The sequence below is a fragment of the Barbus barbus genome (genome assembly GCF_936440315.1).
Source record: "Barbus barbus genome assembly, chromosome: 35".
Classification (NCBI taxonomy): domain Eukaryota; kingdom Metazoa; phylum Chordata; class Actinopteri; order Cypriniformes; family Cyprinidae; genus Barbus; species Barbus barbus.
This window is the reverse complement of record NC_136763.1, coordinates 14564006-14575414: the sequence shown is the minus strand read 5'-3', so window position 1 is coordinate 14575414 and position 11409 is coordinate 14564006. Positions and strand designations below refer to the sequence as shown.

The 11409-nt window shown below is 40.6% G+C and overlaps 1 protein-coding gene across 2 annotated transcripts; it reads right to left on the bottom strand.

Annotated features, from left to right (window-relative positions):
* Window positions 1-2146: 2146 nt before the first annotated feature.
* On the bottom strand, window positions 2147-11015 carry LOC306855267 (dual specificity tyrosine-phosphorylation-regulated kinase 2-like). 2 transcript variants are annotated; one of them, XR_013782920.1, is made up of 4 exons: window positions 10153-11015; window positions 8938-9053; window positions 4658-6985; window positions 2147-3494 (listed from the first exon to the last, which is right to left on the bottom strand). XR_013782920.1 is itself a non-coding variant. In XM_079393825.1 (3 exons), the coding sequence occupies exons 1-3, from the start codon at window positions 10193-10195 to the stop codon at window positions 5396-5398; spliced, it is 1749 nt and encodes a 582-aa protein (XP_079249951.1). In that variant the 5' UTR covers window positions 10196-11015; the 3' UTR covers window positions 2147-5395. The 2 variants fall into 2 exon arrangements, 1 of the variants encoding a protein (XP_079249951.1); XM_079393825.1 differs by having other exon boundaries at window positions 2147-6985.
* Window positions 11016-11409: the final 394 nt, after the last annotated feature.

Below are 11409 nucleotides of genomic sequence, written 5' to 3'. Positions count from 1 at the left end.
TATTAAAACCATGGACCTGTACAAAGCACCTCTTGAATACTTTGGACAAGACAGTAAAAACTTTAAGGCAAAGACCAATTATGACTTCTAGAAGTTATGCACTCGTGTCATGAATAATAACGCAAGTATGCAAGTAATGTTTATACAAATTGTAATGATGTTTTAGTGCACATTCCTACATACAGGTACATCTAAAAAATGTTTTTTTTGTCACTTTTCAGAAAGTGAAACCCATATATTATATAGATTCATTACACAGAGTGAAATATTTCAAGATTTTATTTCTTGAAATTTTGATGATTATGGCTTACAGATAATGAAAGCCCAAAATTCAGTGTCTCAGAAAACTAGAATATTACATTAAATCAATAAAAAAAGGATATTTTAATCAGAAATGTCAGGCTTCTGAAAAGTATGTTCATTTCTATGCACTCAATACTTGGTTGGGCCTCCTTTTGCATGAATTACTGCATCAATGCGGCGTGGCATGGAGGCAATCAGCCTGTGGCACTGCTCAGGTGTAATGGAAGCCCAGGTTGCTTTGATAGCAGCCTTTAGGTCATCTGCATTGTTGAGTCTGGTGTCTCTCATCTTCCTCTTGACAATACCCCATAGATTCTCTATGGGGTTCAGGTCAGGCGAGTTTGATGGCCAATCAAACACAGTAACACCATGGTCATTGAACCAGCTTTTGGTACCTTTGACAGTGTGGGCAGGTGCCAAGTTTTGCTGGAAAATGAAATCAGCATCTCCATAAAGCTTGTCAGCAGAAGGAAGCATGAAGTGCTCTAATATTTACTGGTAGATGGCTGCGTTGACTGTGGACTTCAGAAAACACAGTGGATCAACCCCAGCAGATGACATGGCAACCCAAATCATCACTGACTGTGGAAACTTCACACTGGACTTCAAGCAACATGGATTCTGTGCCTCTCCACTCTTCCTCCAGACTCTGGGACCTTGATTTCCAAATGAAATGCAAAATTGACTTTCATCTGAAAAGAGGGCTTTGGGCCACTGAGCAACAGTCCAGTTCTTTTTCTCTACAGCCCAGGTAAGACGCTTCTGACGTTGTCTCTGCTTCAGAAGTGGCTTGGCAGCCCTTTTCCTGAAGACGCCTGAGCGTGGTGACTCTTGATGCACTGACTCCAGCTTTAGTCCACTCCTTGTGAAGCTCTCCCAAGTGTTTTAATCAGCTTTGCTTGAGAGTATTCTCAAGCTTGCGGTCATCCCTGTTGCTTGTGCACCTTTTCCTACCCAAATTCTTCCTTCCAGTCAACATTGCATTTAATATGCTTTGATACAGCACTCTGTGAACAGCCACTCTTTTCAGTAATGACCCTCTGTGACTTACCCTTTTTGTGGAGGACATCAATGTTCGTCTTCTGGATCATTGCCAAGTCGGCAGTCTTCCCCATTATTGTGGTTTCAAAGAACAAGAGATACCCGGAATACTGTAGGGATGGTCATTAATTGAAACTCAAATGTAAATATTCTAATATTTTGAGATACTGATTTTTGAATTTCATGAGCTGTAAGATCCAATCATCAAAATGAAAACTTTTTTTTTTTTTTTTTAAATGTTTTACTTTACATGTAATTAATCTAAAATATATGAAAGTTTCATTTTAAGTAAGTTACAAGAAACTTTATGAAATTCCAATTTTTTTTAGATGTACCTGCAGTATTTCATAGGTGTGTTGAGAAGCCTGCTGATTTGTGCCAGGTAAAATAACTTAAATTTGCACTGAAACTGAAGTAGCACTATATCCTGTACTTTTTCACGTATATCCAAGAGTAACGAATTACCCAAAAAGAAAAAAAAAAAAAATGTAGGTAGGGGAATGGATTTTTGACATGTTGCTATTGAACTCAAAATTAAATAAATAAAGAAATGCAGGCTTGAGTGTATACGGGCTAAATGATGAGAAAATCCGGCATATTGAACAATTTTGTTTGAACAAAAATAAAATTCATAAAATGAAACTCATGGATTATTCATCTATAACATTTACAGAGGAGATAAGGTGAGTTTTTCCAGTTTATACCCCCTTAAATAAGGAAAGATGACAATTCTCATTTTTGAGTAATTAACCTTCGAATGCTACCAAAACAAATAAATTCAAATACAGACAAATTTCAAACAAAAGACTAGTAATATTGATTTTATTTTATTTTTTTAAGAAAAGCAACTAATACAAGCTCATTTGGCTACTTACACACACTTTGTCATTATTTAAATCTTGTCATTTACTCCAGTATCACTTTATCACTTATTTCCATGCGTTCTGTGATTATCATGCTCTGAATCACAGCCAAGAGATAAAGCTAGAAGGAAAATTACATCATCTCTTTCACTTCTCTTTAAAACACAAGTAACAGTAAAAACTGTATAAAGGGTGAAAGAAAAGCAATACAAAAACCTGACCATTAAAGCTGGAAGAGAAACATTAGTCATCCCGTGCTTAGCCTTGATTTAGTCAAAAGTGTTCAGTTAAAGGCACAAGACTAGTTTCCCCCCAAACCGAGGGGTCCACGCACCGAGACGAACAACAAAGAGACAGCTAAGTGAAGGGGTGCTTTGGTGAAAAATTCAGGATAATGCAAACAGGCAGGAACGCCGAAGTGAAGCAGTAAGATGTGGAGTGAGATGCTGTTATTTGTGTGGCAGAGATCTCTCTACAGCATACAAGATGGATTTCATAAGCAAGAAAGAGGTAGAAAAACAACACTAAATCCACTTTTGCCTGGACACTTTTCCCTGATGTATTCCAAGAATACGTAGAACTGAAACTTTGCAGGAGACCACGTATGAACCCAAAAATGATTACGAATGGACGAAGACACCAATAGAGGCATTATAGTTATAGTTTATAGTCTAATTTGAGCACCAACAGCTCTCTAAAGCTTTTCTAAAACCAAATCATCACCATCTTTACACCCGCTAGGTGTGGAATCATATATAAATGTCCATTAAACCCCAAAGGAAGGTTAAAACCTGAGAAAGAGGCGTGAAAAGACAAATGTTGTTTTTCCAATTAAGAGGACATTTCACAACTACTTGCCTGGTATCCACTTGGTCCAGGTAGCACACAGATGCTTTGCACACCCCTGTCAGGGCCAATGGTTAAGCGTCATTCATTTTCACAGTCCTTTAGCAGATTAGTGTCTTACCTTGCAACAATTAGCTTCTAAACATTGTGTGTTCAATTCAAAGCTAGAAAGAGTGAGGCAGTGTCAAAAAACATGCTTATGTTATTTCATACAACAACCTTCCGAACAACCAAATGCATATATATTGTTTGTCCTGATAGTGAGTTCACATGGACAAATACTCACATGGACAAATACAGACACTGACCAGCGCCATTGTGGGTGGGTGAATGTGCTGCGTGCTCGGCTGTATAAAGAACAAGATTCTCCTGTAAACCTAAGAGTGAAAGGGAACAAAATAGGCCACTATTACCCCTTTTCCACCAAAACAGTTCCAGGTGCTAGTTCAGAGCCAGTGCTATAGCCGGTTCTTAGTTAGTTCGACTGGCGAGCCCTTTAAGAACCGGTTGCTTTTCCACAAGCTAGAGAGCCAATACAGAGCCAGTTCTTACGCCACTGAATACGTTTCATGTTTCGGATCACTAGCGTGGCACAACAGGCATCTGTACAAAGCAACAGCGCCACGCAGATCGATCGATCGGCACACAACACACTAAAGCACCGCGAGAGCGATCCAAAAGCATAAAGAGCCGTCTGCTTTCCAGTCGCTCCCGCAGCACCCCGATATGCCTCGCACCAACTGGTCTGCGCAGCGCCGATCTATCCCGGACAAGCCTAAACAAACTATCAGCAATGGGGGACGTTGGGTTGCTATTGATGTTCATGGCTTTGAGAAACCTACATCGGCATCCAAACACGGCGAATCAAACGTGTTAGCGTTTAGCTGCTATTTCAAATATGGCGGTCCAAGTTTCTGTTCGTCTTGTTGGTCACGGTAACCCCACCCCCAGCCCCTGACGCAAGCGGTTCTTTCTTCTAGCCCAGCAATGTTGTGGTGCTACTTACGAACCGCTTTTCCTGGTTCGGAGCTGGTGCTTTGGATGTCGAAAAACAAAGAACCGGTTTGAAACTAGGCTCTGGCTCTGAACCAGCACTGGAACTGCCTTGGTGGAAAAGGGGTATATGAAGAGATATTTCAGACTACACAATCAACCAGAGCCACTGGAAATTAACCACTATGTACTGACGCTAAGCTCTGGGGGAAGGCAAGTACCCTGCATTATATCTTTAGTCTTGTTGATTTGTTTTTTTTTATCATATTTTCTCTCACAGTATGAATGGCAAGAATAGTTGCCGACAAAACAAAAACTAAACATTAAAAATTACTGGACAAGGAAGAGGTACAAATGTCAAATGTAATCTCAAAGGATGTACGTCTTCAACCTTTTGTTAGCTAGTATTTTGAATATGCTTATGAAGTCCTCGCACTAGCTATATCCATCATCACTCAATGCAAACAGCACACCGTTATTGAAAATATTGCCAAAAATTCCCTTCCCCCACCAGCAGCTTAGGGGAAATACAAACTACCATGTACAGACAAACACGTGATACTGCCTGTTGCCTTAAAGTGAAACCTGACTAATATCTTTCAAAACAGCACTGATAAAAACACGTTCCTACGACACTTGTGAAATAGTGCCCACCTCTCCTAATACATGCCAGGAATGGGCATGGCCATCAGAATGCACTGTGACCTGCATTACTTTACCACAAACAAATATAACTTTCTTCATCTTGTTCTAGGGTAACTTATCCAAAGCAATAGCTTCTCAAATAATAAACAGAGTTTGACCTCTCACTGGGATACAGGTGACTGGGGGAGGATACTGTTAAAACAAGAATCTGAATTAGATCAAGATAATTTTTAAGATGATAACATAGGCTTTAAACCACCAACTAGACATTTTAAAATTGTTTTAAATGAAGATTAGTGTCAGATGTTTGAGCTAAAACTGCAAATATCCAGAATACTAACAGTCATTTACCAGCAAAACAGCCCTTAGATGCAAAAGTTGTAGGTTTGTAGCAGAAGTAGTGTAAACTTCAAAAAGGACAGGATGAGCTGTTAGCATCATAATTTCACCCATTCCAATCAACAGCACTCAATTCAAGACCAAGGTGTAAATAAAACAGCCCTGATGTTAACTTTGCATTTTACACACTGAAGGCCATTTGATAAAAACACAGTATAGTTGTATAAAATTATTTTTGCTTGTTACACTTCATTAAAAATTGAAATTCTTGAGTTGACACTCATTTAGAAAAAACAACTAAAACAAAACAAATCCACTTCTAAAACTGCTACATATGTCTTTATCCCTGAAAAGCTAAGGAATCTCTATGAAACAAGCTTCGGCAGCACTGTGCGAAAAGGTATACTTCCAGTGGAGTCCCCCATCATGGTGGTCCGCAGTTTGTTGTTGGTTGAGCCCATGACAGGGGGTATCTTGGAGATGATAGTAGGGAAAGAGGTGCTGTGCTCGGTGATCCGTTTGGGCGCTGTGGATTTCTCTCCACCAGGTGCAGGCTTGGGCAGTCTCTTGTAGAGCCAGGGGTGTCTTAAGGCCTGAACTGGTGTCATCCGAGTACTAGAGTCCCAATCCAGACACTTCTTCAGAAAGTCAATGAACGTGGGGTCATCGCAGCCTTTGAGGGCCGCCCCCCACTCCTTGCTACCTGGGGGACCTCGCATTTTTCCTCGGCGAGAACGGCTCCCGTTGAGGACTACGGTGCCATTGCTAAGTGTGCTGACCGTACAGTAGCGTGGGTGGCCTTTGGAGCTGATAAAGTTCTTGGCACGCTTGGCTTGTTCCAGCAGTTTCTGAGGTGGCATACCTAGTAGCTCCATCATGCAGGCCAGCTGGTCACCTTCATCTTCACCAGGAAACAAAGGGTATCCGGTTAGCAGCTCCGCCAGAATGCAACCAAAGCTCCACATGTCTATAGACATACCATATCGCGATCCCAAGATGACTTCAGGCGCACGGTAGAAGCGGGATTGGATGTACGTGTAGACACGCTGGTGATCGAAACAGCTGGAGCCGAAGTCAATGACCTTGATCCCACTCCTGCCTTGCTGCTTCAGTAAGATATTCTCTGGTTTCAGGTCACAGTGGATGATCTTATGGCGATGGAGAGCTTCCAGGCATTGGAGAATAGAGTGTGCAAACTTACGTACCAGCGGGAGACTGAAACCCTGGAACTTGTTGCGTTTGATGAGCTCATACAGGTTCATGCTAAGCAGCTCAAAAGTCATACATATATGATTGCGGAAGGTGAAATTTTCCAACATGTGGACTACGTTCATACTGCCTGTCTTGTCTTGCTTTTTCAGGTGCTCCAGAATTCGAATCTCCTCAGCAGCTTGCCGATGGAAGCGCTTCTCGTTTCGCACCATCTTCAAGGCAAGGTGCTGCTGTAACTTGTGGTCATAAACCTTTGCCACTTGTCCGAAACTACCTTTGCCGATCACCTTGAGGAACTCGTAGCGATAGGCAAGGTGGTCATGAGGTACATGGATGTATCCTCCCTGGTCGTCGTCATATCCACTATTGTTGGTGCCCCCGGCTACTGCCTGCCTTTTCTTGGCATTTGGTCCCAGGAAATAGATCTCAGGGTAGTTGTGGATCTCCTGCTGCTCCAAGGTAGTCAGTTGCTGCCGGTATTGCTTGAGAGCTTGTTCTGGGGTCATTGGGCTGCCCAGCTTTGTGACTTTTGTTGAGCTCTCCGAGGACTTGACAGAGCTGTTGCTGTCCACGCTTCTCTCTTTGGAGATTGCAGGTTGGGGCTTAGCTGGTAGTTGGCTTGTGCCATTGTGCTGGCTCACACCATTAACTTTGCGGTTGAAGGTGTCCTCGTAAACATATTTCACCTTCACCTGTCCTCCGCGGATTGTTTGGTGATCCTTCATTGTAGGCTTGTTCACACCCTTCAAAAGGAAAGAGATATTTAACAGTTTGTCAAACAAATTGCATCAAGTTGTATAAGACAAAAATGAGGTTGACCAAAGTCAACATTATTTTCAGCTGAATGGATGTTCAAAATCAAAGGGAGGCTTCTTTTATTGCTTATAGCTTCTGCGTAGAACTGAAAAATCAATGTACTACAACTCTGAGGTTTTATCAGACCAGTGTTAAACAATCAATAGTGCAAACGTGCAAAATTGATCAGCTGCCGAGTAACCCTGGGAATAACGAGACCAGTGGAGGGGTTTGATGCATGAGTGATAATTGTGGCAACAGAGAATGCCAGACACAATCTTTGCAGTCTGACTGGAACGGGAACTGAAAACTGGTGGAACAGGATGTTACTGTCATACTCACATGGGATACAGGAAAAACGTATAAGGGCAAGAGTCTAATTGTTAAGATCTGCTTACATGCTGAATGTTTCAAAACAAAACAGAAATGCAATTTAAATACAGAACTAACTGCATTTCAGTAGACTGAGAAAACAAAGCGATGTGGAAATTTTTGTGTTTGACTTCATCATAACAGTTCCTACACATACTTTTTGCAGAGCACTTGGAAAGAATTCCTGCATGGTTGAAGAACCATGCCACTAGACCCAACTATATCATTAAATATGCACTGAACTTTTGCCTTACAAAATAAACATGTCATAAATAGCGATTGCTTACGCTAGTCACAGTGGGCTTTCCTAAGTGAATGGGAGTAGAGGAACCATCTTTCACATTCAGGGTGTTTAATGTACCATAACTGCTCCAAGACCCATTCCAATTTAAAATTCCACTATCAAAGATTTATAGTTGAGGCCAAGACATTGGCTGTTTGGCTCTGCATATAGCACAAGAAGAAAAAAAGAAGAAAGCAAAGGACAAAAAATTAGGTCATGCAGATAAAATTATAAGGTGCCTAGTAACTGTGCCAATTGTTTTAGAGGGGGAGGGGGCATGGAAAGGCAGTTCCAAGGAGCGAGACGAAAATAGAAACCAGTGTGTTAGGAACTGAGGGATACCGCATAGCCAAATTCATCAGCTGTTCAATCACAACAAAAAGAGCTTGGTTGACTAAACAAGGAGTACATGACCTAAATGAAATATGTTGTGTCAGTGGCTAACTGAATGATAGGAACTACTGGAAGCTGCCATGAATGCTTGTACCCCAAATGCCAGAAAATCAAAGTCGTCCCCTCCCCGATTGTTTATTGAACATTTAGGGAAGACAGATTGCTAGTTAATTAATCACAGAGGGCAAAAAAACAATTACATTGCTCCAGCATAGTAGCATGCAAAGAAGTGATTATAGTCTCATAACTGAAAATAATGTCACCAGATCCAACACATATGCAGAATTACTTATTGCATAATAGTATAGTGGAGAATCGGATTATCATATCCTTTATCATCTCCGGTCCCATGTTGGCATATCATACTGTATGCTACATGGACCTCACCGAAAGGCTTAATCTGTTCAGTTTGAACACCTGATATTGTTTTAGTGTATTTGCTCAGCATAAAAATAGAAATTTTATTAAATCATGGTTTATTTATTAAAGAATGTGATACACATGCTGTGAGGCACAATAAACAGACTTGATGTGCTGCAGATGTAACTTGTACCACTATCAGAATGAGGAAAGAAGACTTGTCTAAATATGTGACACTCCAAGATGCACAAGTGGCAACAGAACATGTGCTTAGGGGGTGAAAAAATATTTGAACATATTAAACTCAAAGATCAGAGATCAAAAAAATAATATACAAGAGACATCACAGTGGGTTAGATTTTCAAGCTGTTCTTTAGAATTTAATCGTGTTCTTTAGAACTGTTCATGCAAGCACTAGGGGAATATTTTCATCTAGTGCTCACTCAAAGAATCCAGTGAGAGAATCTGGGGGAAGAGGAAGTCAGGACTTACAGCGTGTTTCGGGAGAGGGGGCAGTCCAGAGGGACTCTGCCCATTCACATCAGCGTCCTGGTTCACAATGTGATCGGTGCGCATGTAGGAGTCATACAGACCGTCCCCGTGGCGAGCTGTAGAGAAAGAGTGAAAATGAGCCTGGGATTAGATTGTGAAATGCGCAAGCAAAATATTAATACACTCGGCACATCATCACCCAATACACCCATTACATAAATGAGGATTTCTATTACACAAACATAAGGAGAAAAATAAAATAAAACACAAATCCCCTTAGGGAGGTATGTAACCAAGTTGCAGCTGCGCCAGACAACAGACAGTTCCTTGAGCACGTTACACAGCAGATGGCTACATATTAAACGAAGCTTCATGACTTATTTTAGTTTCAGCAGTTTCCACAACTCTGGTCTATTTGACCTAGACCACTTTTGCCTTAATGCAAATTCTGTCCAAAAATGAAAGTGACAGTTTTGTGTCACTCCAAACCTGAATGACTTTAGTTCTTCTGTGGAACACAAATGGAGATGTTTTGAATAATGTTTATTAATCTGTACAGTGAAATTCTAATAATGTTTTGAACCCCATTGGCTTTTATTGTACAAACAAAAAACACTGACTCAATTTGCAAACATTTTCTTTTGTGTTACACGTGAGATAAATCAAAGTTTGGAAGAACATGAGGGTGCGAAAATAATGAAAGATGTCATTTTTGGGAGGAGCATCCCTTTAAAATAATGAATCCAGTAGGCTGTATTACTACATGCTTGATGAAATGAGCACTGAGGGGTTTAAAACATTATAAAAGCTAAACAATCTTGGCATTTTATAATACATATTATGTGCTACACAACTACACTAGCCCTCATATACTATACACCTATTGAGCATTCGGACCCCATTACTATCACTTACTGAGATGTCAATTGAATAAACTGTTAATATGTGCATAATATGGCCTGTAGGGGCTATTGTTCTCACTGTCCAATGCATTTTCACTATTGACATACATGTGACAACTTTATGAGATGGAATTTAAAAAAAGATGTGATTGTGAAGCTTGTTTAAATTTGTTTAATACATTAACAAATAATTATTAACAGGCAGTGCATTCGTAACAGCTGTCATCAAACAGTTTTCACTTGCCAAGGGAACCAAGACCAGCCACAGCAAATTCACAGAGCTGGATATTATATTTCATATGGATATAATTACCTGCAGTTATTGGGCCATCTGGTTTTCTGCTCAATATCATCATGGTTGCATGCAGTCAACATCAAATATTTCTTTTTCCTCTGAAAAATGTTTTCACTAAAGCAAGATCCATCCAAAACAACAATGCAGTGTCCTTCTAGTGAGATAATTAAAACATCAACAGAATCTCATATCCGAGGTGAAGCTTGTCAGATGTTCAGAGGCTAGATTCAGGCATGATCCCCCTTTAAGCTGTTTTCACGAGGCTTATCAATTGACCACCTGTATTGCAAGTCTGGAGTAGTAGTAACAGAGGTATCTGTATTTCCAGTCAGAAGGTCCGAACCCATAGATAATGGCGCTAGATGTGCATAAATTCACAAATGCATCAGAAGAAACAAAATAATGGTGGTGAGAAGCGGTCGTCCTCGATAATGATGATGATGATGATGGAGAAGACTCAAAGTTGCAGGGGACACAAAAGCGTTTGCATGGCAAACGGTCTCCCTAAAGCACAATGAGATTGAGTCCAAACATTAAACGGATGTCGACCACCTCCACTCTTCCCCTCTCTTAAATTTCGCGTTGTTGGTTTGAACAGAAGAGTCATCCCAGCCCGAGCACACGGTCCAGCGGGCAGCTAACGTTAAAGCTCGGGCTAGCGTTTCCTCTTTTCCGGATAGCACAAGCCTGAGTTACCTTGCTTTCATTATAAAAACAAGGAGGTCAAATTAACTGACAATCCCTTCCAAACACTTTCGTGTCAGACAAGTGTTCTCGCGAATCGTCTGAGTGTTTTGGATGCGCGTTCCGTCTCGTATAGATGTGTGGTTTCTTAGCTTGTTGCTAAGAGCGTCTTCAGTTTCGCCCAGCGCGACGTCATCAAACAGGGGCGCGGCCAAAACAACGCCATTCCGGCTCAAACTTCCTTTAGTTTCAATGCTGAGGGAAGTGCCTGTTGAGCCAAAATGGGGCTGTTTACTGGACAGGGAGTTTAAATCAAGACATAAACAAAACGAAACTGGAACATGAATATAAATTACTCTTGTGAATGACGATTAGATCATTTTCATTTCTATTTTATTTACGCGCATAGGTTTTAGTCTGGCAGATAATTGCAAAAGGAAATTAAATTAAGTTTTACAGCTGAGTGATACTAGTCAGACTAGACAGTGTATTTATTTTCTTGGAAAAGGACTTTGTTCATGATTTAAAGGGCATATAAATGTTTAAAGGTCCATGGTGAAACAGAAAAAAAGATTGTATTAATATCATTAA

What these genes read in the sequence shown, in the direction of transcription:
- LOC306855267 (XM_079393825.1), bottom strand. Translation starts at nt 10,195, where the DNA reads ATGATGATATTGAGCAGAAAACCAGATGGCCCAATAACTGCAG. An exon ending in AGATGGCCCAATAACTGCAG is followed by an intron (nt 9,054 to 10,152) that starts GTAATTATATCC and finishes CTTTCTCTACAG; the next exon opens with CTCGCCACGGGGACGGTCTG. An exon ending in CCCCTCTCCCGAAACACGCT is followed by an intron (nt 6,986 to 8,937) that starts GTAAGTCCTGAC and finishes TTCCTTTTGAAG; the next exon opens with GGTGTGAACAAGCCTACAAT.